At 54.5% G+C, this 25,257-nt stretch overlaps 6 protein-coding genes across 6 annotated transcripts; 3 read left to right on the forward strand and 3 right to left on the reverse strand.

The window, feature by feature from the left end:
* Positions 1-198: 198 nt before the first annotated feature.
* Positions 199-6,449, reverse strand: BU26DRAFT_508271 (P-loop containing nucleoside triphosphate hydrolase protein; the record flags this gene model as incomplete). Its single annotated transcript, XM_033827063.1, has 17 exons — positions 199-380; positions 559-652; positions 726-839; positions 900-910; positions 1,059-1,172; positions 1,295-1,443; positions 1,503-2,194; positions 2,250-2,671; positions 2,721-2,836; positions 2,918-2,989; positions 3,043-3,163; positions 3,340-3,766; positions 4,137-5,026; positions 5,082-5,188; positions 5,234-5,515; positions 5,577-5,877; positions 6,209-6,449. 17 exons carry the CDS (start codon positions 6,447-6,449, stop codon positions 199-201), a joined length of 4,335 nt encoding a protein of 1,444 aa, XP_033680653.1.
* A 1,909-nt stretch (positions 6,450-8,358) lies between these two features.
* Positions 8,359-8,736, forward strand: BU26DRAFT_568210 (uncharacterized protein; the record flags this gene model as incomplete). Its single annotated transcript, XM_033833746.1, has 1 exon — positions 8,359-8,736. The coding sequence occupies one exon, from the start codon at positions 8,359-8,361 to the stop codon at positions 8,734-8,736; it is 378 nt and encodes a 125-aa protein (XP_033680654.1).
* A 2,241-nt stretch (positions 8,737-10,977) lies between these two features.
* BU26DRAFT_72924 (guanine nucleotide binding protein, alpha subunit) lies at positions 10,978-12,842 on the reverse strand. The gene is made up of 6 exons (XM_033836278.1): positions 12,436-12,842; positions 12,037-12,382; positions 11,859-11,987; positions 11,674-11,803; positions 11,383-11,621; positions 10,978-11,333 (listed from the first exon to the last, which is right to left on the reverse strand). The coding sequence occupies exons 1-6, from the start codon at positions 12,557-12,559 to the stop codon at positions 11,234-11,236; spliced, it is 1,068 nt and encodes a 355-aa protein (XP_033680655.1). The 5' UTR covers positions 12,560-12,842; the 3' UTR covers positions 10,978-11,233.
* A 2,333-nt stretch (positions 12,843-15,175) lies between these two features.
* Positions 15,176-17,370, forward strand: BU26DRAFT_462586 (mitogen-activated protein kinase HOG1). Its single transcript, XM_033825098.1, has 9 exons — positions 15,176-15,592; positions 15,644-15,691; positions 15,742-15,871; positions 15,924-15,967; positions 16,017-16,116; positions 16,165-16,521; positions 16,573-16,651; positions 16,701-16,884; positions 16,936-17,370. Exons 1-9 carry the CDS (start codon positions 15,537-15,539, stop codon positions 17,006-17,008), a joined length of 1,071 nt encoding a protein of 356 aa, XP_033680656.1. The 5' UTR covers positions 15,176-15,536; the 3' UTR covers positions 17,009-17,370.
* Positions 17,371-17,655: 285 nt separating this feature from the next.
* Positions 17,656-20,722, forward strand: BU26DRAFT_522060 (uncharacterized protein). Its single transcript, XM_033829694.1, has 9 exons — positions 17,656-18,018; positions 18,086-18,193; positions 18,278-18,520; positions 18,609-18,700; positions 18,750-18,829; positions 18,876-19,047; positions 19,095-19,722; positions 19,847-20,079; positions 20,130-20,722. Exons 1-9 carry the CDS (start codon positions 17,969-17,971, stop codon positions 20,513-20,515), a joined length of 1,992 nt encoding a protein of 663 aa, XP_033680657.1. The 5' UTR covers positions 17,656-17,968; the 3' UTR covers positions 20,516-20,722.
* Positions 20,723-22,350: 1,628 nt separating this feature from the next.
* On the reverse strand, positions 22,351-24,515 carry BU26DRAFT_432840 (FAD/FMN-containing isoamyl alcohol oxidase-like protein MreA; the record flags this gene model as incomplete). The annotated part of the gene is made up of 4 exons (XM_033823998.1): positions 22,351-23,405; positions 23,476-23,867; positions 23,923-24,108; positions 24,181-24,515. The coding sequence occupies 4 exons, from the start codon at positions 24,513-24,515 to the stop codon at positions 22,351-22,353; spliced, it is 1,968 nt and encodes a 655-aa protein (XP_033680658.1).
* Positions 24,516-25,257: the final 742 nt, after the last annotated feature.

Below are 25,257 nucleotides of genomic sequence, written 5' to 3' on the forward strand. Positions count from 1 at the left end.
CGATGCGATGCCGTACTGTATGTGGATCGAATGCGGTTAGCGCGGTCTTCACACTCTCGGCATGCGAGATGTCGACGTCGCTGTCCGAATATTGATTTGGTGCAGCGACGCGTAAGGCAGATGAAGTCCAATAACATTGATATGAAGAGCAGAAGACGAGAGAAGGGAAAGGAATTTGCGGGGATCCGCGTCCAATTCTCAAGGTAATCGTGTAACCAGAACGGAGGTCGGGTTTTGCCGTCCGTATTCATCAAAAGCGTTCCTCTGCCCGGCTTCGTATCGGAGCAGCTGAGCTTCGGCCTCGGAGTTAAGCCCGTTGGACTCCGCGGGCAGGGGTCCTTTTGCACAGTATTGAGAACGCGAGGTGCGTTGCTTCCGTGCTGCAAAAACCGGCCCTCGTAGGCATCGGTGTAGGTGGGGTTTTCCCCCCTGAACATGATTCTAGAACCCTACTATAGACACGTGCGAAGCCATGTGATTGCGGGACACTATTTGAGGCATGAACGAGGGTAAGTGTAGGAAGAAGAGATAGCGCGGAAGCAAAGGTTCAGTTCATACCGCGTCCGTGCACATTCTTGATGGAGACGGTGCTGAAATCATCATATTGGTAAACTGTAGGGTTGGAGGTAGACTGACTTATAAGAAGGAGAGACTATATATCGAGTTCATCAGGATTTGGTGTCACAATCACCGACACACTCTTCACTATGAGTAACGTGACCCACCCTGCGACTAGAGACTCGAATTGGGTACCGAAGGGCACCAGTACCCAATAAACATGCCATGATGATCCAAGACAGTAACCCTTCCATTCGCGCACTGTGAAAGCGAGCTGAGAACTAGGGAAAGCATCATCATCACATCACGTGAGACAGAACTCTCTCCGCCAATATACCTACTGCACTAAATGCTATTATAAATCGATCACAGAATCTAGAACCCTCCATGACCTCCCATGAAACCACACATAGAGAATCCACGCCTCTCGCCAATCTTGTGCGACTTATCCCTCGCTGACCGAAGCCAGGACCTCAATGGCCGAGACGTGACCCACTCACACACACCAGACCCGCATCCAACACACCGCCATTCTGCGACCCTATCAACCCATGCGCGCATCTCCCGTACCGGCTCCCGTACCCGTCTCCTCAACGTCCCTCTCTCAAATAGCTCTGATCACTTGGCATAAGATCCACACAGCGCCCTAGACGCCGTAGACCCTACTTCTTCTCTTGGCTCTCCACAAGCGCCTTGAAGAGACTCCCCTCAGTCTGCATCAAAATGCTTGGCTCACCTATCTCCGCAATCCCCCCTGCGTCCATTACGACGACGCGGTCGAAGTCGAGGATGGTATCGAGACGGTGAGCGATGGCGATGATAGTACGGTCGGCGAAGGCGGTGCGGAGTATGCGCTGCATGAGGGCGTCGGTCTGGGCATCAACACTTCCGAGTGGCCTTACTTTAGCTCCGGACACTAGAATGGGGGAACCAGAAAACAGTACCTGCTAGTAGCTTCGTCGAGCACCACGATTTTCCCATCCATGAGAATGGCGCGCGCAAGGCAGAATAGCTGACGCTCGCCTTGAGATAGTAGGCTATCTACGTTGTCTAAGCTCAGGTCCAGAGCCGATTGCTGACCCTCTGCAGCGGAGCTCAGTTTGTCCCAGAGGTGCACCTGCTGGAGTGCGTCCTTCATCTGATTGTCGGAAACCGAAGGCCGGTTTGCTTCTGGTGTCCATGGCGCAAGATTATATCGTACAGTGCCTGTTAGGAAGAAAGGCTCCTGGGGTAAAGCGATGATCTTGGATCTGAGGAGAGACAAGGACACATCCACGGTAGGTATACCGTCGATAAGGATCTCACCTTCCTGCTGGTGGAGAAGCCCAAAGAGCGCGGCGACGAGGCTGGACTTCCCGCTTCCTGTCCGACCACAAATCCCAATCTTTTCACCCGCTTTGATGTTTAGGTCGATGCCCTTCAATACCGACTTCCCTTTGTCAGAGTAGCTCGCGGCAAAGTTCTTGAAAGCGACCGAACCATGCATCGGCCATGATTCTGGCGGGTCGGCTTGCATGAGCTCTTGAGACTCTGATGGTGTTGCGGCGAATTGTCGTATACGAGTAACAGCGCTAAGAGACGTCTCCAGCTCAGTCCACGCCAAAATGATGATGCGAAAATTCCAGCCAAGGTCCATCTGGCCTCCATCAGCATTCCACGGGTGTATAGGGATTCTAGATGCAGCGACTCACAGCTGACACGAGGGCCAAACCCAGGTAACCAGGATCAACTTTCGAACGAAGACCGACTGCCAAGCCGACGATAACAGTGATAAGACCAGCGACCATAAGCTCGAGTACCATATTCAGCCAGTTCTGGATCGCAAACAGCAAGTAGAAGGGTATCTGCGACTGGTCAAGATATTCAGAATTCTTCTTTCGATAGGCGGACGACCATCCAAAGGCTCGTATAGTGACGATACCGGCCAGGCTCTCGAGGAAGTGGGTGCATAGTGGCGCTTTTGCCTCGAGGTCCATCAAGCGGACCTGTCTTGAAGTCCGAAGATATACCCGTTGAATGCAATAGCAGACTCCCGCAAGTAAGGGGATGGTGGCCGCCACCGGAGGCGTTGCCACGACCAGAATGGCGACTGATGCTACCAAAAGTAGAAACTCTGGTGCAGTCAGCAATTGATCTCACTTCGGTATCAAAGTGACTTGTACCGGAGGTTACGTTAACATAGGCGATCTGTAGTTGATTGTCGACTAAGACGATATCCTGGGAAAATCTGTTGGTGATAGACCCTATGTCTGTCGACGCCAAGTATGAAAACTTGGCCCTGTAACATGGTCAGGAAGATACTCAAAGTTGGTGTCAAGATAGATTCCCCCGAGCAGGGTCACGGCCGGAATCAACATACCGCATCAAAGACTTCAGCTGGCTGGCGTGTAGCGACAGGCTCATCCGTTTAACGAAACACATCTCAAAATGTCTGGCGCATTGTCAGAAGGAATCGGTAAAGAGATCGGCATGATAATCACTGACCCTATCCAGGCAAGGTATAGAAGGATATTGACCAAGGTAACAACGATGAACAAGTACAGATTGCGGATTGAGGCGGATCTGCTGGTGTCGTCTGACTGTGCCCACCACTTTAGCCACAAGTCTGTCTATCTATTAGCAATGCCTCCGGTTGACTATGCGAAAGGTAGTGCATATAAGTAAGATATGCCGGGAAGGTTGCTATCGTATATATCATTGCCAGTGGGTCTTTACTGTCCCAGGACAAGAGGGTCTGCGATAGTAGATGCATAAGAAAACGTTACCGAGACGCTTACTTACATTGAATCTGAGTGGCAACAGTGGCTATAGTAGCCGTGGTCCAGTATATTGAGACGTGCAGTGGCCCAATAGCCTTCATCATGAAGAAGAAGCTTCGTCTATCTCCAGCCCGCCGCGACGAATCCTCCTCATCTTCATCCTCGGCGTCGGGCTCCGTTTGAGGTGAAGGTAGCTCGAATGGCACGTCAAGATCCGTATGGGTATCGGCGCAAGAGTCTATGTCATGGTTCTCTTCGCCAGCACTCCCGTCGAGAGCCTTGAAGTTAACATTCCTTTCCGCAAGTTGTTGATATGTGCCTTCCTCTGAGACCCGGCCGTCGGATAAAACTATTATCCGGTCCGCATATCGAGCGTAATAAGTTGCGTGTGTGGCCAGTATGACTGTAGCATTCGATTTCCGGAGGAGACCTGCAAAGGTGGCGGTACACTTAGTAGATGTCTCAGATAGGAAAGGGGGGGAGGGGACACTTTTTCGTACGTCTAAAGACTTTGCCTACTGAAGGCCCTTAGGAGGTGCTTTCCGCGGGTGAAATCTGAGATGCGCTAGGGTGTGTACCGCGAACAAACGTACCGTTGCGACCGAAGACACGATCGAACACTAGCTTTTCCGTGGTGTTGTCGAGACCCGATAGCATGTCATCGATAGCCAGAAGAGGGTTCCTCGCATATAAAGCTCGTGCAAGTGACAGCCGATTCTTTTGACCTCCGGATAAGGAAATGCCTTTAGAGCCGATGGGCGTCTGGTCGCCCTTCTTCATCTCGGCGAGATCTTGCATTAGACCACAGCTCCAGAGTACCTTGTTGTACCATGCTTCGTCGAATTCGTCCTCGCCAATGATGTTCTGTCGTACAGTAGCGTTGCGAAGCCATACTGTTTGATCACAGAAGGATGTTCCCGAAGTGCATGGCTGGAAGGAACCACTCCATAACTTCATTTCGCCAACGGCAGCGCGGAGAAAGATGGACTTTCCAGAACCGACCTTGCCAATGATCATCGTGAACGAGCCAGGCCGGAAACTCGTCTTGATATCGAACAGAAGTGGCTGTTCGTCTATCGTGAAGGTTGCATTTCTGAAGGAGAGCATCGGAGCAGGCGAGCCGGCGTTCTTGACGCCTGCGGAGAGTGGGGCTAGCTCGACGCCTTCGGATACTGAGGCTGGAGCGGAGTGCTCTAACTGCTCAGGTTCAAAGGCGCCAGACTTGAGGAACTGCTCGATTCGATATAGCGAAGCGAGACTCGTCTGCAGAGTAGGAATTAGTTGCAGCACAATCATCATCGGAGACGTGACTAGTTTTAGAGCCGACAAGGAGCCATAAAGTTTGTGGAAGTCGAGGCCAGTGCTGTTGGTTTTCACAAGCATGATTACGGCGAAGGTGACATAGGTTGCTAGAGTGGTCAGTTGAAACATGACGTTCGATAGCAACAACACCCAAACCAGAAGTCTCCGGATATGCTGGTTGGCGGCAACCTCAAGTTCCCGAAGCTTCGTGAGCATGCGAAAGACGGTATCGGAAAGTCCGAGCATTCGAACTCCCTTCATGCAACCGACAACATATGAGACTGCAGTCACCCGTCGCTGTGTAGCTGCAGCCCAGAGAAGTTGGCGGCCCCTCAATTTTTTTCCGATCCAGGTGCAGATGCCCGTAGTGATCAAGACGGTCAAGAATGGAGCCACGAAGGCGGCGCCTGTAGCGTAGTTAGTCATACCTTCTGCTGATAGTGTTTAACGCTTGTTCCTCACCGAGATGCGTATAGAGGATGTATAGAGCTACAGCTGTGCCTACAAAAGCAGCCCAAATCTCGTTCATTTGGCGGCAGCCACCAAGCAGTTTCTCAACATCGACGTTCCTGGCTGCGTTAGTACGGAAATGTAAGGTCGAGTCAATTGCTTACATGAGAACTGTCGCTGCGCCAAGATCTACGTCCTTTGAAGAGGTGTGTAGCGTCCTTTCGTAGATAAGCGATATCAAACAGCCACGAAGCTTCGTGGAGAATCGGGCCACGCATTGCGCGGTCCAGCTCGAAGCAATGGCAAGGAGCGTATAGTTGAGCGCGAAAGCGGTGACTAGACCATATCCCGTATTCTGCGTGCTCGGATCCTCGCGATCGTCAACATACTTGATCATAGCTGTAATTAGGTACGGTTGGCTTAGACTTGTGGCCATTTGGAGCAGTCTTGAGGAAGAGATCAGTCATCTCTCTGTTTCATAGAGGAAATACGGCGGCGAGTCCGTACCTTGGGATAACTGGCAAAAGCAAGTCTAGCCAGAGCACCTTGAAAATGGTCCTAGCCAGGGCTGCGCTCTTCTGCTTGTCCTGTCTTGCCCATGCATTTTGGAAAGCGGCTGCCCGTTCCTTGGAGGCAAGATCCGCATCGATGTTGTACAGATCCGTGGGCTTGAGGATCTTTTGGTAGCCTTCCCTGAACAAGCCATTGAGGTACCAGAACAGCCTCTTTCCAAACAAGCCGATCGTTTCTTCGGGAGGCAGTCTACGGTCCCGGTCGGAGTAGAACAACTCTCGCTTATCGAGAGATTCTAGCAGCAATAGTAGTCCCGTCAAGAATGTGTGAATGGATGCGGGCGTGACAAGGGATGCCGGGTAGTCCATTAAAAACAGGGTGCGTAGTCGAACTGCGTCACATAGCAGGAGGACGAGTAGGAAGAACTGGAGCAGATGACTCGGCCGGACGGCTCTACTATGCTCCAGCCGAGACAGTGTGACAATGAACAGCGACCCAAGGAACTCCAGAGACGCAGATGCAATCGATAGCTTCGTCTTGTAGGTTTCGATCTCGCTCCATATCACGAGCAGGACAACTGAGGAGATTGCATTGCAGATTCCCGTGATCTTGAGGCGTTAGCGTACTATGCTCAACGGCGGCCAAGACATAACGTGCCGTCTTCAGGAACCCGAGGTGGGAATTCTTGGCCACCCGGTCGCGTCGTCGGCGGAGCGTAGCCAATCGGACAGGTGCCAGCAGCAGCAAGGCGGCTTGCGGCAGTAGACCGAGCACACTGTCTTCGAAGACGAGCGTGAAGTCGAACCCCCCGCGGCATGAGCCAATACCCGGTCCGAACGACCCATCATTCTGGCAGACGCGAGACATTGGTGGCTGATGAGGTCGTGTAGACTTCCCCGCATTCAAGCGCGGGTAAGACGATGGGCTCAGGTCAAGATAAGGTGAGAGTGCCCAGCCAAGGCATCAATGACGCGCCATCTTAGGGTCGTCACTCGTTGGCAGTTCGTTGCCTTATACGCAGAAGACGCGTCGTACAGTAGGAGAGGGGTCTGTTGATGTAGGCGTCCCCCGCCCTTCGCAGAAAGCCATGGTAGGATCACTTCCGCCCTTCGCAGAATGTCATAGTAGGATCATTGGCCAATCGGAAGATACGCTGGTCGTCGTCAACAGGTGCTGCCTGGCGGCCGCCCTTCGCAGTTAGGGGGTTGGACATGGATGGATTTCCTCCACACCTTCTCGACTCGTCCTGTGTGGCCCGAGCGTCTGACGTCGGTGATCTCGGGCAGATAGCGACTTGTCCCGGCGTTTAGGGCTTCTCTTCAGACGCCAGCCATCAGCTCTCCATTTTGCATCACACCATCACCTCATCCAGCCATTCGTAAAGCCATCACCTCCATCGCCTCCATTCCCGGCGGCGCAAGGCTATCTTCGGCTTAGACCACACGGACGCCGGCGGGATGGCCTGCCCCCGCAATTGTGGGCGCCGTCACCGCCAGCCCAGCCTATAGACCCCCGGAATTTCTGCATGCGCGTCGTGCAAAAGCAATGCAGTTGCACACAACTCTTGCGCGCTGGCCATCTCAGACGATCCTTTGACGCTCGGTCAGACGTCAGACCCATCCCACGGCCAAAGAGCATCCGGCTGGCCCAACGTGGCAGATTTTACCAAATCCTAACACCACGGCGCGTCCTAGCGGCGACCAACATGCTGCCGCACAAGCATCAAAGAAAAAAGACCCTTGACGCAGCACGACCGGTAAGGCCCGAACTTCCCTGCTCCAGCTTTCTCCGTTTTTCTATATCTAAGGGGCGCTTCGACTGGCCTTGAGCGCTGCTGTTGAACCTCGGAAATCCTTCTCCCTATTCGTTTCCTGCAAATTCCGAGTACTCTCACTACTCGTCCATCAGTCCGGAGCTATCGTCCACCTGATAAGCAAGGCATAAGAACAACGTCCCTTCCTCTCTCGTCTTTACTTTCCCGCCCGCTCTCTTTCTAAACACATCTCCACTCTGCCGCGTCAAACTGCCCCTTCCCGCACCGCCAAGCGAACGATCGCCCACCAAGAGGTCCAAAACACCCAAAACACCAAGCAGCTACTTGAGCCCCAATATTTGGAAACCTTTCTGGCGCTCATAAAAGTTATACAAGCTACAACACCTGTAAAACACCAAGCCCGTGATCCCCAGCTGCGGACCGCCGACGACACCTGCCAAGCGCAATCTAACCAACAGCCGCCGGCCATCTAAAGCACGTCGCAACCCCCAAGCTTCTTGGTCGACTTCCTCACACACTAGCCGCCAGGAGAGCGATCGAAACAACCTCTCGTCTCCGACGATCCCCCATACTGTGCACTACCACTGTGCCAGCCGGAGACGTACCGACTGCGACATCCCGCGCTTCCGCTTGGAGCTGCACTACGTTTTGCGCGACTGGACCTCTTGGCCGTTACGCAGCCATTAGGGAAATATATAAGCAAAGGTTATTTCTCCGACATTATTTTTTACGCATCAGCACGCTTCAGCTTTCACTGCGGTCACTTGACTCGCCTACGCTATCCCAATTCAACACCGAGTACCACGGGACCACCGGAAGCTTGGCCTAGACGCAAAAAGCTTCTGGCACCGACACAAAGTTCAATTTTCGAGAAGCGAGGAGCCAGAAAACTATAAAGTCCGCCGACTTTCCTCCTCTTCCGTCCATCCAACCTCCGGCCAACTCTCAAATCTGAGCTCGACACTCATCCACAGCTACCACAGCGACCACACATTAACGACAATGTCTTCCTCACGACATCACATTCCCTTCCCCAGGAACTTCCTCTCCCTCAACACACCTCTCAAGAAACCCGCACCAAGCACGATGGACGCCGTCGTCGCGTCTCCCGAGTCCGAGGTTCCGAACACCTTCCTCTCCAACCGAGCACACCACGTTCCACGCCAAGCCTCCGTCTCCAGCGTCAGCAGTGTCGAGACCGTCGACGGCGCGGCACCCGTCTCCCCCACCAGCAGCGAGTCTGCTCCGAGTCCTGAGTTCAAGCCAGCGCTCCCGGCTTTCCAGCCCTTGGCGCTCAACACCAAGTATGCGGCTCCGCCTGCCACCGCCAAGGACATGAGCGGGGATAAGGGCGGCCCTTTCCTTTCGAACAGGGCCTAATCGGCTGGTCCTGCTTGTTGGGAGGTCATGCCTTGGAACCGTTTGGAAGAGCAGAGCGCAAAAACCAAATTGGCACCACGACACGGGGGTTAGCGAGCGCGGTGTGAGGATGAAAAGCTTATAAGATACCACAAGTGCAGCGAGCGAGGCTTCACGATGTTCACGATACCTGTTTTTCCCCTTTCTATTCCTTTCTTTCGCTTCGAACTCTATATAACTACAAAACCATACTCTGGGCACAGTATGGATTGATTTGATGGGTGCGACGCTGGCAGGGTGGAATGTGGCTTTTTGGTCTTCCCACTTCCAGACCCAAAATTGAAGCTTTTTGTAATAATGAGAAAAGTTCTTACGCCTTCATCGTATTCATCGCCATGTGCCTTTGCATGTGAGAACTGGTAGTTTCGTCTGCGGTTCCGCTCGCGCTCCTGGTCCGGGGTCCGGCTCAAGTTTCCTGGACCAAAGCAACACGTCACCTCACCTTATCGCCCAGGGCCAGGAAGTCTTCTGGAACCATCTTTGCATGTTTCAACCTTGCTGTTGACTTCACCTCCGCCCCAGCTCTGGCTAACCTTGCCCGCAAGCAAGCGACTTCCACGCGCCGAAGCTCCCCAGAACAACTTCCCCATCAGGCAAGCTCTCCAATCAACGCCGCTGAGTACTATCGGCTCGGAATACCAGCTGGCTGGACATTCGCCCCGATAGGATTACTGGGACGGTGGATCTGTGGTAACGGAATACTCGAAGGTTGGCCATGTCTATTTATAGAAGACTGATGATAGATTGATGGATAGACACCTCAAGCTCAATCAACCACGACTTCCTCGACTCCAGCAGCTATATGCTACCCACACAACAATATTCCTCCGCTCTCTAACCTCCCCTCCTACCCTCTTCCTGCACTAAAATCCTCACACGATCAATCACCAAACCCCGACGCGTCCATCCTATCCTGCATATCTTCGCGGCACAGCGCCTCCCAACCCTTCAGACCCGTTCCACCACCCCAGTCCAGTCCGTCCAGCTCACCGTGCCACAAACAAACCAAACCGTGTAAACCCACAACCCCAACCCCACTCCCACCGTGTCCGTTTTCCCAACGATCAAACTCCGCTGCACGCACCACCACGCAGCACGCACCCTTTCGGACACCGACGCGCGTGCTACAACCCGCAACGCACACGCCCACTGTACCCGTACCACGTCATGCAGCTCCCCTATTCTCCGCATTCCTCGGTCCCCCCGTGCGTGACCTACCCGGTGGTTCGGGTCAGACCCGACTTTTGTGTGACAACATCGCTACTTAGATACTAGTGCTGCTTCTATCAAGATGGAGAAGGCGCAATCGGTCGCTAGAGGGGAGGAGGATGATGATAATGATGAGCAAGGTGTGCGCCCACATGGGCTGATTACAAAGTCAGCACTTGGAATGGAAAAGTACATAGAAGGCGCGTTGGCCCAGTGGCGAGGGAAGTGCTCAATTGCGCAAACGCCACGCGCGAATCCTTCAGAGCAGTAGTTCACGATTCATACTCGTCACGCATCATAGCACCGAAATCGTTCAAATGCAATCTTGAATGAATATGGCCCTATCGTCATCGTCTCATCTGTCTCCTATTCCCACTCACAGAGACCAAGACCCACTACTCTCTCGCTATCCAGAAGACACCCACCTCTAAATCCAACATACAGCCCAGTTCCAGCGCAACTCCACCCAGACGCAATCGCAAAACCATGAAAAGTCGCGGGGAGCTAAGAATGCTCCTGTTCGTGCAGGGACAAAAGGCCGATCCAATGGTAAAATAGCGGTAGACATGAAAGAGGTGGTGGGCGTGCCGCAAGCGTGCAGAAAACGTCTCTTCGAATTCGGCATTTCTGGACGTGACCGTACGGACGCGAGGATGCGTTGCGCCGAAGCGATAATCGTGTTCGCCCACTAGGCAATTCTCCTCCTGTCGCCCGCACCGTAAGAGAAAGGAAAGACATCGTCAAAGAGAGACTATAACGTACAATCTCCGCATCACAATCCTAGCCTAACCAAGCACTAAAGAAGCAGCTCGCACTTCATCAGTGTGCAGAAACGCAGAAAGGGCCCGAGTATATAGCAAGGGTTGTCCCCAGCCGGCCAAAGCCAGTATAACCAAACTTTTTCTGACCAATGGAAAGAACAAATCGGGGAATGGAAGTGACATGTGAAATCAAGGAAATGGACTGGTATGGGCATGAACAAAACCGACTCCCAAGGGTAGTATGGTAGCAAGGACCAGATATCCCCCAAGAAACAGAACGCCAAAGAACTCCGATGCTGCGCTCTGATGACGAGAGGCAATGATATGTCCTAAAATCCTATTTCGTGACCCAGAAGTGCGTCAAATATGCCACGATCGGTGTAGCGATCATGAAGGCTCGTGTATTATGCGGTAAGGTCGAGGGAAGAGGCGATATGCACAGCGGTCGACGTGTGGCCTCGTCGGCGGGAGACGGTGGTGCGCAGCGTTCATAGGATGCCAGAGTCTTTTAGCGCGTTCTGCAATATCGTCTCTTTCACGGCGGCGAAGACGAGTCGGATATTCGACGTGTCGGTCGCTTGCGTAAGGCTGCAGAAGTCAGCAAATCCAGCTTGGGCTCACGGACACGGGGGCATACTGAGGGTATAGGTTAAGGTGCGCCCGGTTCACCTGGTTAAACCGCCACAAGAGATACTTCGCGGCGCGATTGACGTCGTTGCCTCCAGAATAGTCCGGGAAATAGTTCCCTAACGGTGACCGCGCCAGCTTGGCCTTGAACAGGTCCACTTTGTTCAGGAACAGGATGATACTTGTCCTCATGAACCACCGGCTGTTTACTACGGAGTCGAACAGCACCAGGCTCTCCATCATTCGGTTCTAGTTGCTCAAATTAGCGGCACGACGTGCGATCCTGGTCGGGCTTGCGTACCTGAGAGCTCTCCTCCAGTAGCACTTGGTCGTATTCGCTCAAGGCCACGCAGAAAATGATTGATGTGACGTTTTCGAAACAATGTATCCATTTCTTGCGCTCGCTCCGTTGGCCGCCCACGTCGAACATGCTGCAGTTTCATATTAGCCGAAGCAACCAAGGATTCACCCTGCAGGCCCACGTACTGTATGCTCAATTGGCCCATCGTGAATCTTGTCTCGTAGATGCCGGTGGTCTTTGTACGCGCGCGCAGGACGTCGGACTCTATTGGGATGTAGTTGGGGTCTGCTATCCGCATCACCTCGTCGAAGAAACTGGAATAGGGTCAGCGCGCAGCCTAACAGAGGCCATGTGTCGACGTACTATGGCGCCGAGTCCATCAGGTAGAACTCGCTCGAGTGCTCAAGCACCTTCGGCACGCAGGGGTCTCGCCAAACGGATGTTATGGCTTGGCCAACCCGCAGGTCGAGCGGCTTCTCTGGGTCGGGGTCTACGGTGTACTCAAGCAGATACTGGCAGTACTCATCGTTCCCGGGCTCTTCAGGCTCAATGTCGAATTGGTGCATTGCGCCGATCAGAGCCTTTGCGCAGTCGATGACGTTCTTATATATTGTGAGGCGGTACATGGCGAGCTCTTCCTGTGTGTAGCCGTTCTGGTGGATAATCTTCATCTGCTTGACAATCGTGGACTTGCCGCTCTCGCCGGAGCCTGATTGCCTGTGTTAGCATTCGTGGGGGACATGCGGCAGCTCAGCTGCTTACCCAGCAGGAGGATTTTGCACTCTCGCCGTAACCGACGAGAGTCCTCCTCGAGCTTCCGGTCGATGGCCTGGCTTCGCTTCTTCTGCTCGACATCCTCATTGTTGGTGCTCATGCAAATACCCATTGTGCCTGGTGCTCGCTGCGGCTCGCGGCCGCGGGCAGGATGGGGAGGTCGGGCGAGGACAAAGGTGGAGCGCTAGGCTCAGCGCGTCGCAAGGGAGTCGTCGATGATGGATTCGCAAGCCGGCGAGACAGGTTTCAGAGCGGCTGGCTGCGTGACGGCGCGGCGACGATGGGGTTGCGGGTGCTGGTGACGCTTCCGTCGGTGTGAGCCGACAGCGGGCTCTCGTCAAAGGGGCGCGAGCGTCGAGCTGCAGTGGGCGGCGGCGGGGGTGAGAGCCGCCAGCGTCGTCGTGGTCGAGGGCGTGATGGAGGCTGCGGTGGCCGCCACTGGGGAGCGGGATGCGTAGCCAGAGTCGAAGGTGAATAGTCGCGGCTGTCTAGGTGCAGGTCGGGGAGAAAGATGGGGTCCCAAAGAGGCCAGTGCGCGGGTCGTGCCTTCCAAGGTTGCTCCGCTCAGCTAGACGGGGAGATCAGAGCCAATGCGCGCAGCGGCACCACCGTGTTCGACGCCGCGAGGCTCCTGCGCTGCGAAGGGGCCGTGAAAACACTAGTATTGGTGCAGTGAGCGATGTGTAAGTGCGCGGGCAGGGTCGGTGGTGAGAAAGCCCTGGGTCTCTGCACGGCGGGCCACTGGTGCAGGAGCTCAGCCCCGGGTCCCTTCCGCGAGGTTGGCGTCCGCGATGCCAGCCGGTCCAACAAACCGCATGCAGACCACGCGGCGGAAGAAGGCAGCAAACAGCACAGGGCGGCGAGGGCAGTGTTTGCGTGCAGGATACGGCGGCGGACGGCGATGGGGAGTGATGTGCTGGAGTCGCCGGCGGGCTGCTCGACGGCGCGCCTTCTCTCAGCAGCGGGCCATTATTGGCAGGCGCGGCTGCTGCTCTGTGGCTTCACACAGCGATGACTTTGGGATATTTCACCGCTGCATAACTCGCACACCCTCGCGCACCCTCATCTGTTCCGCCACGCACCCATGTCCGCCTGCGACACCCGCGGACGCCCATCTGTAGCCTTCTTCCAGTTGACGGCCTACGCCGTGCCGCCCGCAATGGGCAGCCATGGCCAGCGTCTGTAGAACCGCGAGCGCTGATGATCCTCTTACATGCCCGAACAAGCAATCGGTCGTCCAGCTAAGCCTGAGCTCTAACCACTTCCTACATCTAAATTAAGGACCACCCGTTCACCGAGCATGCCAAATAATATCTAAGATTGCCCATCGCCTCCAATCGCTCCCCCGAGGCGGCTTCTGGTCAGACTGCCGCGTCGTGCCCCATCGTGATCCGGCACCTTGATTAATCGCTTCCGTCTATCCAGCCCCAGAAAAGCTCATCTCGGTGCGACAAAGGGAGGCTATGCTGCTACTACAATCTACCTTTATATTTGCACCTGTGCCTGCTTACCGAAGCCGCTGTCCAGGTCTGCGCCTAGAAGAATGTCCACCTACCGGAGGCAAGCTCCACTGCATTGATGCGCACCTTGTCTGCGGCTTTCTCCCGAGACGTGCCGTCTTCGATCTTGCAGATGACGCCCATCCCTTTGTCCGATATGGCTTCGAATAAGTACCGCGTGGGAGTCCAGCAGTTGCCAGCCGCCAATTGTCACGTTGGTCACCCTCCGCCGGGGCGAAGAACTTCCGTGACGACCTGCAGCACGCAAGGTTCTCGTCCACCTCGTTTGGCTCGCCGAGCAAACGTCCCTCGTGGCCGTACTCCCCGAGTCGTACGGAGTACCGCTTTAAAACCTGAAATGCACGTCAGGCAAAGGCATTGCTGGCCCCGCAGAATCCGCGACCCGTCGCAGCGTGCTGTTTGCAGCCAATCAATCCCGACTTCTGTTTCATGAGGAGTTGGCAAGAGGCTCTCCGCATCAAGATTCGCAGGCGGCCTCAGGAGTTACTTTTCGGATCCTGCGGTTCGCAGAAGGAATATGGTGTACGTCGCAGCATTGCCGATTGCTGATGATGGTCCGTAGTCGCCGACGCGGTCTTTGAAGCCGCAAATCGCAGCAGTTCGACTTACCACAGTAGCATCCCTCATCTGTAGGCATTCGGAGCTTGGGGCAAGCATGTTGCTTCGCATTACTCCATCCCGTAGTAGTTCCAGGCTGGGGCCAAGGATGGAGAAAACCCCTCTCGTTCACTTTCAGAGCACTGCATTTGCCAGATTGATACCGCAGTGATAGCAACACTTGTGGTACAGCAGGGACTGGCTGTACGAGCGAGCGGCACGGGACGCACGAGCCTCAGCCACAAGAAGAGGGGAAGGAAGGCTTGGAAAGTGGGACTAGAGAGAAGAGCTCTGACATTCAGCGAAAGCAGAGGAGAGAAAGAAAAAGCATGTCGCATGCTAGGAGCCCTTCCTATGTGGACATACCTAGGTATGCATCAGTAGATAGCAAAGCTCACCAACAATTGGCGCCCGGGTAGCATGGGATTCCCCTTTCTCCATGATGACGTAGCTGCGATGGGAGCCATCAGGTTTCGCGCTCGCAGCGCGTTACGGGGACCGGGCTGCCGTGCGTCGTCCAGTCACCCAGCGCTTCGTGCCCCTCTCCTTCTCTCCTCCTTCGCCCTCATATAAATACTGTGTTCACCCTGACCTGACCTGGCAGTGATCAGCATCCCGCCACACTCCTCCTCGAGCCACCACCTCGTCTTCGCCCCGCCATCCTTGCGCTTCGGCCCTACTGTTGCTCCCCTCCGAAGCGCCTCTGTTCCCCGGCCATCAAAGAAGTCTCTGCCAGAACCAACCGGCAGACTCATCCGCAGTTCTGCTCCGAGTGAAGTCTGGCGTTGCCTCCGCCGTCAATCCTAGGAACTCCGCGGACCCGCCCACCGATCCAATCCGGCCAACTTTCCTGCCCTAGCCCGGCTGCTTTAGATCGCGAACCTGCTCTGCGACACTCTCCCACAACACACCTTCGCATCCGCAAACCCCATTCCAAGCGCCTGTCGCAGCCTCCACGCTCCCGCCTCTATCATGGCTGAATTTGTGCGCGCTCAGATTTTCGGCACGACGTTCGAGATAACGAGCAGGTGCGGAGGGTACCCCACATGGCGCGCAGCGCTGAACTGACGCTTGCGAAGATACACCGACCTGCAACCAGTGGGCATGGGCGCCTTCGGGCTTGTCTGGTATGTCTACAGAAGGAGCAGCAGCAGGCCGCCCACTGACTGGATCGCAGCTCGGCGAAGGATCAGCTCACGAACCAGGCCGTCGCCATCAAGAAGATCATGAAACCGTTCAGCACCCCGGTTCTCTCGAAGCGCACATACCGCGAATTGAAGCTTCTCAAGCACCTCAGACACGAGAATGTGGGCAGCCCGAGATGGTGATATTTGGGAATGCGGTCCTAATGGGTGGCAGGTCATCAGTCTGAGCGATATCTTCATCTCCCCGCTGGAGGACATGTAGGCATCGCACTTCCACCACCCCTCAACGCGACGCTAACATACTCAGCTACTTCGTCACTGAGCTTCTCGGTACCGATCTCCACCGGCTGCTTACCTCTAGACCGCTGGAGAAGCAGTTCATCCAGTACTTCCTCTATCAGATCTTGGTCGGTGGCAATTTTCGGATGCATACAAAACTCAGCTAATCTTGGCAGCGCGGTCTGAAATATGTCCACTCTGCCGGCGTTGTCCACCGTGACTTGAAGCCCAGCAATATCCTGGTGAACGAGAACTGCGATCTCAAGATCTGCGACTTCGGTCTGGCGCGCATACAAGACCCTCAGATGACAGGATACGTCTCAACGCGGTACTACCGCGCGCCGGAGATCATGCTTACATGGCAAAAGTACGACGTGGAGGTGGACATCTGGAGCGCTGGATGCATCTTCGCCGAGATGCTTGAGGGCAAGCCCCTCTTCCCAGGCAAAGATCACGTAAATCAGTTCTCCATCATTACGGAGCTGCTGGGTACACCCCCAGACGATGTCATCCAGACCATCTGCAGCGAGAACGTATGGCTCCCTAACCCCACCACCGATATAAAAATCATTAACCCTCCTCAGACATTACGATTCGTCCAGTCGCTACCCAAGCGAGAGCGACAGCCATTGGTGAACAAATTCAAGAATGCAGAGCCGGCTGGTAGGTTCTACCTAATTATCGTCTTTTGTTAGCGTCTGACAATTCCTAGCCATCGACCTCCTCGAAAACATGCTAGTGTTTGACCCTAAGAAGCGAGTCCGAGCTGAGCAGGCCCTCGCTCACCCGTACCTTGCGCCATACCACGATCCCACTGACGAGCCCATGGCCGAAGAGAAGTTTGATTGGTCGTTCAATGACGCAGACCTGCCCGTGGATACATGGAAAATCATGATGTGCGTTCCGGTCGTGGGATTTCATTTTGACACCAACTAACAGGAATGCAGGTATTCCGAGATTCTCGACTACCACAATGTCGATGCTGCCGCACAAGCAGAGGAGAATGGCAATGGCAGCTAACCGGTTATTGCTCGGTTGTGCGTGGTTTTCAGGTGCTGTGCATGATGAATGACCTTCCCGGTGCAGGCGGGCTCATTTCCTTCCAATAATATCCACTTGAGGCCATTAGGCTGGGCGCGGGTAGAGCAGTGTGGAGCGCGGTTTTGTCTTGGGTTGGATTTGATTCGGGTGGTATACAAGGTCGTCTTACGGCGCAGTGGGTTGCAGTTTGCGAGCATGGCTCCAATGCCCGAGCAGCAGATATGGGAATGAAGGTATATGGTTTCCTCAGGGTTTATACGATGGGCCTTGCATCGTCGCTACTGAACTTGTTCTCTTTGTTTTTGGCGCATAGAGAAACGAAGCGAAAAGTCCATGTCCGCCTGCTAACAGTCCGAACCATGTACGGAAACCAGGTGCCCGTGGTGCCGTACCAGAATCGACGTGATAGCTTCCATTTGCGAACTAGAGACGGGGTGGCCCATAGCCCCAAGTCGCCACGACGTCGAACGCTGATGGCTAAGAATTCCGTTCAGCTGGTTGATTGAGGCCCTGCATGGAGGTGTTTGATCGGCCTGAGGTTGAGAGGCGTCTGGGCATGTGGCGAAAAGCAAGCTTGCCTTTGCACAAGATCCGGATTTTCGGATGCTTGACTGAATGCCTGCATACAACGATCGCGCGCTTTACTTCAGCAAGTATAATCACGTCACTATTCTTTCATTTCTGGCTGCAGTGGAACCTCCCCGGATCTACTTGGTCGTGGGCCGGCGAAGGATTCCAAAGTCATGATCCCTGCAGCAGATCAGCTAAGCAGATCTAGGGTTGTTTCCCAGCATCGGCGGGCGGCATCACCTCCCCCAGCTATTGAGCTCGACCCGAACCCTAATCTTACGCTTGACGCGACTCGACGCCTCGAGCTCCATGGCCCGCTGTTGTATTCTCTCGACTCAGAGCCCGCGATAGTGCAAAGAGGGGATAAAAATGGCAGGGTTCTCGCCTATCGTGTGTATCGTGGATTTTCACCATGCTAGGTGGGTGGTCTTTTGGCGACGAAGGGGAAAGCTGTGAGAGGAGCAATATGCTAATGGTGGGATATAGGGGCCCGGAAGTCGAGACATGGCTAGGCGTGGAAGAGGGGAGTGACCCTGCGATTGAGAATGACTGGTCGCTGCTGCCGTTTATGGCGTTGAGCGATGGCGCGCATGCGTATGTTCAATCCCTCCATATCCTCCCCCACGCCTCAGACAAGTCCCAATGGCTGTTCTAGACGTGCGACTGACAACGGAACAGCTCCACGGAAGACTACTCCTACTTCACGCTCCGCCGTTCCGCGACTGACGCCCACCCGGCCTCCAGCCTCTTCGGCATATCATGTACCCGCCAATTGGACGCGAACGAGCTGATAAATCGACCAGCTGAGGTTACAAGGAGTACAGTGCAGAAGGCGCTCGTGGTGATAAGTGATAGCCCGCAGCATTTTGGGGCTGTGAAGGCGCAGTTGGGGGTTGTTACTGCGGCGTGGTTTGCGCAAAAGTAGGTGGAGCCCTTACACATAACGGGGGTTGCTGGGTGGTTGGACGATTGCGGACGGGAGAGAGATGTGTGGCTGACAAGTGGGTAGGGATTTCACGGATATCGAGATCTTGCAGCAGTTCCAGGAGAGTCTAGCTACGTTGCTTAAGAATCAGGAGGGGGAGATGGACCATTACTTTGGTGAGTACGATTGTTGAGAAAATTGGAGAAGACGGACTAATTAGAGTAGGGATATCTCTTCGAGAGTTGATCCACGAGTTCAAGTGGCAGACGCTCGTACTCTTCAAGTGCGCTTTACTTCAACCCAAGGTAAGCAGCATTCTCTGCTGTTAGCGACGCGATCTGACTATCTCAGATGCTCTTCTTTGGCTCGCATTGCGAACGGTTATGCATGATGCAATTCGCCCTTATTTCTCTGATACCCGGCCTTCTTCGCCACCTTCAAGACTCCGCCGACCCTAAGTTCAACTCCTGTGAGGATAAACTCGTAATGCCTACCTCATTAAAGACCTCGGAACGCTCATCCTGTAAGTATCCTACTGTACAGATATGTTACGGAGATTGACTACTTTAGTGCTTGCTTATATGGGACTTCCCCTACAACTCTTCGGCAAAGGCTCGCTATTCGGACCGTATACGCCCCTGCAGCAGCTCGACATGCTTGCTGACCAGGACACGAAATCGTACATAGTTGGGTCTACAAATTCTCTTCTGCTCCAACAGAAGGACAGGTACAGCGACATACTGATCAACCTCGACGAGCACACCGTAAACATCACGTCTAGCTCGCTTCGCCACGCCCTCGTTTTATCAACTCCCGATAGAAGGTGGATAGACTTCTTGACACAGACCGTAAACGATAGCTGGGATGAGTCCAATCCTAGCCGGCCAAAGGATCATGGTTACGCTGGTAGCGAGGAATTCATCCGCATGCAGTTCGAGGAGTACTTGCTCGCTATGCTGAGCGCGGTAAAGTACAAGATCTATCTAGAAAAGAACAAGGATAAGGAAAAGATCATATCAGATTTCGAGGGCGACCCATCAAGCGAGTTCTCGAATGACTGGGTACAAGCTTGGATGGAGACGGAAAACTTCCGAATATGGAACAAGTTTACTGACTCGCACCTCTTCGACATCGTGGACCCGAAGCACCCTTGCTCAGGAGGGCTGTCCATCGAAGACGTGCAACGGCGACTGGCACAGTAAGTCCCGCTTTCCCTTGCAGCCCATCCCCAAGCCCGACTAAGATCGTTAGTTTGTTCTCCGACTCCACCTTCCAAGTAGTCACCTTGAGCGTCTGTGTGCTGATTTTGGCGTGGCGCTTAGGCAGGTAGCGGAAATGCATCTCGACGAGCGGTTAGAGAAGTCACGAGAAGCGATCGGCAAGCAGCTCGCGGTTGGTCAGAAGAAAGTTTCCTCTGCGTTCAATAATCTGTGGGCGGAGATGGAAGCTATGCGGGAAGCGCAGCGCAAGAGACAGGAGGAGCAGAGACTGGCTAGGGAGAGCGAGCCACCGAGCCCGGTTGGCGAGAAACATGGTGGTGCTCTGGGTGGGAGATGTAAGTTCTGTCACGCGCCCTCTTTGGCAAGAAGTTAACAAGGTGACCAGGGAAAGCCCAACCCCCGGACCTATCGCACGCGCAAGCAAACCTTCAGGCAGCATCTACCCGCGCCGGCGCATACCTCTCCTCCTGGGGCGCCTGGGCCAGCGAAAAGAAGAAAGGCTGGGCCGCCACGAGGAGCGCAAGCGCTTCCACTACCCCGGTCACCTCACCTCTTCCCTCCGTTACAAAATTCGCGCCTGGCGATCTCAAAAGAGCGGAGGAGTTTAAGTCAGACAAGAGCCGGATGAGTACTGGTGGTGCCCCGTTGAGTAGCGCAAAGACAGCGCCGCCGGACGTGGAGGCTAGTACGACGAACAGGGAGAGCGTGTTCTTTGATGCGGAGAGGGCTGAGAAGGAGGGGAGGAGTAAGGAAACGGAGAACGTTGGATAGAGTCCGGGGTGATTATGGCAGATGTGCGCGTGGACAGTTGATGATACCTAGAGTAATGACGTCGATGCCCTTGGATTTTCGAGTTTGCACGCCGTCGTGGGCCGGCCTTGGCTTTTGCATCATTAGAGGAGAGAGCGTATTCCACGCTTCTTCGAAGGCTATATTATTGGTAGTCTCAAATCAAAGCTCTTCGCAGCGCAACCCCGTGGCCATGGCTTGCGCCGTGTAGATCCGGTCGGGGCGACATCCGACCGTCTTTCAAAACTTCGGGCAAACAGATCGCCATGTTCGCACTCGGGATATCGACTTTTGTACTTTTCTATACAAGCAGCGAGAGCAAAGCCCCATTTTCCTCGTTCGCCCGGATCGTGTTTGGCCCTCATACGGTCGGACCAAGGTGGCACGGCCGGGGATTTTGCTTCGGGCATTTCCATCTAGACTTTGCGGAAGTGGCTTATCTCACCAACACCACCACAGCCACGCTGGGGGGCATGAATGTTCGAACGGGCACATGCCAATGATTGAATCGTCTTTGCCATGCTGCATATTGGCTGCATAGAAAGCATCATGCCAGCCGGGGCTTTTTCTTTTTCTCGCACGATTGGTCTGCGGAACGATGCGGCACGGTCTTACATGCAGCCTAGCTAGCTCGCCCGTGCTCGCCTACGGGTTCCGAAATGGCCTGATGGCTTCATGTATAAGAAGATGGGCGGCTTACTCGGCTTATGGTGAGTGAGGAGAAGGAAGGGCATTTAAGACACGGACAATTTCGTCTTCACAGCTTCATCCAAAAAACGAACAAACTTTACCTCTCCACTACACTACACGATCTAAGACACATTCGTCGCCAAGTGCGTTTGTTGTTCAACCCTCAACTCTCAGCCAACAACCAACATGTCCTCAGCGCTCTCCCTGCAAATCGCCTACGACCTTTTGCACTGGCTCCAAGGTGCGGCCACCTCGCCGACCTCATCGCCTCCGCAATCCCCTTCTACCGCTACTCGCCCCCGGCACCGACGCGGTTGGAGCTCGATTTCGTCATCGCGAGCAAGTTCGGAGTCTGTACCTAGCATTGCTGTTCAAGACGTCGATGTCGATGGCATGGAGATGCAGCCCATGCCCGCGCCGCAGCGGAGGAGGAGCGGCTCGCTTTCGAGAGAAGAAGCTGCGGTGCTGAGGGGGAGCGGGCTGGTCCCGGTTATTATGGGGGATTGAGGTGGAGGAGGGGGAGAGTGGATAGTGGGTAGATGACAGTCAGTGTGCGGGATGAAGGTATGTTGTGTTTCCCGTGGCGAGGTGGTCTAATAGAGTGCTGGGGGCTGATTCATTAATAGCGTTTGGAATCCGAGCCGCAACTCTGCCCGAGCTCCTGGAGGACTGTATCCCTCGCACTCATGCGATGAAGTACTGGGGTGCGTCTTTGTTCAAGCTTGGATGGAAGAACTCGACTGTATTGGGAACGTACCGCGTCTTCTCGAAGACCATCGATACATATATTCAGACGATGCGGCGCATATCAGAAGCTCGAGCCGAGGTTGGGCCCACGGGGATAAATACGCGGTAATGGACGAGGAAGAGTCCCGGGAAGGCCGCTCTGGAAACATGGCAAAGATTAGGGAGGCACACACAACGTCGCAAGGCGCCGATTAAAGCTTGATCGTATCGTCCAACGCAAACTTCCCGCGCGATGGACGATACCATGCAGAAGTACGAGGCAACAAATATCGACACTAGAAAACTAATTTTTAATTTCAATCTTCTCTACTTCAACACTTCTCTCTACCCCTCTTCCGCGAACCTCTTCTTTCCTCCCCGTCCTCTCCCACTCCAAAACATCACCCCTCCACCCTACACAACCTTCCATCCTGCGTATACAGCCCCCTCCTCCCTCCCCCACTCCCCCCTCTAACCTCCCACTTATCACTCCCCACAGTATTCAGCGCCCAAAACACGCCCTCCGGATCCCACCTCTCCTTCACGCCCCTCAACCGCTCATAATTCGCCCCAAAGAACGCCCCCTTCCAATCCGGCTCCTGCGCATCCCCCTCATTGATATAACTCCCACTCCCCGGCGTAATATCGCGCCAGCCCTGCATGTACGCTTGCAAACGCCTGTGCTTCTCTGCCTGGATCGCCATGCTTTCTACGGGCCGCGTGCCGTCCCACCAGCTGCGGCTGTCGTAGCCCTGCGCGTGCATGACGGTGCTGCGGAAGGCGGGGTTGACGGCGTTGCGCGGGTTGCCCGCGACGGCCAGGGTGGGCGCGTAGTTCATGCCGTGGAATTCGTAGCCGCCGGCCTCGATGAAGGTGCGGATGGCGGCGTTCATGGCGGTGCGGCTGGTCGCGCTGGAGAAGGAGCTGCGGGGGAAGAAGCGCGATGCGATGAGCGTGTTGCCGACGACGTCGCCGAGGGCGCGTGGTTTGAGAGGGTTGGTGGTGCCGTCTTCTGCAGAGGAGGCGGAGCTGATGGCTTGGGCGCGGGCGAGGCTGGGTGGTTGGTCGCGCGTGTAGATGTTGGCGAATCTTTGGACTGGCGGCATGGGGACGGCGATGCCTAGCGCGTTCAACTTCTCCTGCAGCGGCCGCATGAAGGCGCGGTATTCGGCTATTGTGTGGTTGGGCAGTGTAATTGAAGTCGTGAACGTAAGGCCTGTTTCGTTGGAGTTCGGGTTCGGCGTATGCCGAATGAAGTTGTAGCCCAGGCCGCCGTTGTTCACGAGCGGGATACAAAACTCCCAGTATGCTTTCATACCTTCCCAGAAGGTTTCAAGGGAGATGCCGGTGCTGTTGGAGCCGGGTGCGAGGACGGTGGAGAAGGTTATCCTCCCTGTTGCGATGGGGGTTTGGGGGAAGGCTTTGACTACTATGGAAGTTACAATGCCATAAGTGCCTATTCATCTCGTTAGCCATGTATGTTTGCAAGTTCTCTGCAAAGATAGTGTTTGGAGAAGGAGACGTACCGCCCCCACCACCTCTGAACGCCCAGTACAAGTCCTCGTTCGTTTCCGCATCCGCGGTGACCAACCTCCCGTCTGCAGTAACAGCATTAATACGCACAACATGGTCGGCAGCTAATCCGTAAAAGCTCGTATAGCTCGAGTGGCCGCCGCCTTGGAAGAAACCGCCCGCAAGCCCGACAGTGCTGCCTCCCGGCATGAGCAAGGTAATATTATACCCAGACATGGTCGTGTACGCATCTAGGGCCTGAGATCCTCCACCAATAGCCACGGCTTGACCGCTGTAGTCCGGTGCCGTGTAGTTGGCGTGGTAAATAATTCCTTTGAGATGGTGCATCCAGACTGAGAGCGCATAGCCGCCGATATTCTTCCCATTGAAGTCGTGGCCTCCGTTTCTATAATCTTGGTCAGGCGCCTGGCTAGGAAGATACTGTAAAGAGAGTTTCTCACTTAATCACTAGTCGAATATTGTTATTCCTCGCAAAATTCACAGCCATCTGAACATGCCTCACTGTCGTCGCATTCACGACATAGACTGGATAGCCCCCCTGACTACACGTCGAGTTGGGCTGGCTCGTCGGCACGCATGAGTCTCCAGAAGCCCATTGCGACATAACACTAGTGGGATCATTCGAACTAGCCTCTTAATCAGCACTTCCCGAAAGAATGCCACCTTGTTCCCTAAATTGCTGTGAATTTGGTACCCACTGTATGGCAATATTCGTCCATCCCGTCTTCAATTGTTCGCACCTAGTTGCATCATACGACGGGCCCGTGTAGCACACACTCGCCAATGGCTTCGGCTTCAGCAATGCACCGCCAAGCGTCTTGTTGAACGTGGTCCATTCATCGTCGCTAGGCCAGTCATCATCGCCAGGTATGACTTTGCATTCTTTAGGTTCGAATTGATGAGCAAGGTTCCCGAACGCAATGGCGGAGTAGTTGCGCGTTTCCGCTTCGGCGAGTTGGATCGATTCCCATGGGAAATTGAGGGCGAGCGCGGAGCTCCCTTGGGGAAGAAGAAAAAGCAATTGGAGAAGCATGTTGACAGCAATGAACGGCACAAAGCTAGAAAGAAGAGGAAGCAGCAAGGAAAGATATAGTATAAGAGGAAAAGGAAAAGGAAAATGGACTACCGCTGCAACCGAATTGAAATACTCAGGTACCCACCTTCACGCACCCACATTCTAAAAACCGAATGCAGCAACAGCAATGCCGAGACCCACTTGACATTCCAGCCCTTCCAAAGATCCGGACACTTAATCTATCCATTCGCGACGCGACACTACACGAATGGCCAGAATGGTACACATCCCTGCTGGTCCAGGTACGCCCGCTGCACATCAAATTCCGACCATCAGGTCACCGAATCAGAGCCAGCTGCTTAAGAGAGTATCTCACGCCCTGCAGCTGCAGCGTGAGGCTCGTGATGTTGGACCCGGGCTCGAAGGCGTCGAATACGAGGCAGCCAAGAAGGGTAAGATGGGAATTTGGTGTCCTGGATATTTGGAAGAGGCTGCATGGAGAAGCCCCATCGTATGCCGGGCTTGACGCGGCCGTCGTATGTTAGGAAGGTGTTGCTGGAGTCGTGCAGAATCCTGGGCACACATCCATCCTCCTTCGGACCCGCTTGCCCCGACGATCAATCCGGACATGCGGACAGGCGATATGACGCTATACCCACCACAGCATATCCCAAATGGCTGACCCTGATGAGCCGCAATTTGCTTCACACGAGGGCGGATGCAATTCCACATTCGGTTGTGCGGATTATAGGAGGATCAG

This window comes from Trematosphaeria pertusa (genome assembly GCF_010094035.1).
Source record: "Trematosphaeria pertusa strain CBS 122368 unplaced genomic scaffold BU26scaffold_12, whole genome shotgun sequence".
Lineage (NCBI taxonomy): Eukaryota > Fungi > Ascomycota > Dothideomycetes > Pleosporales > Trematosphaeriaceae > Trematosphaeria > Trematosphaeria pertusa.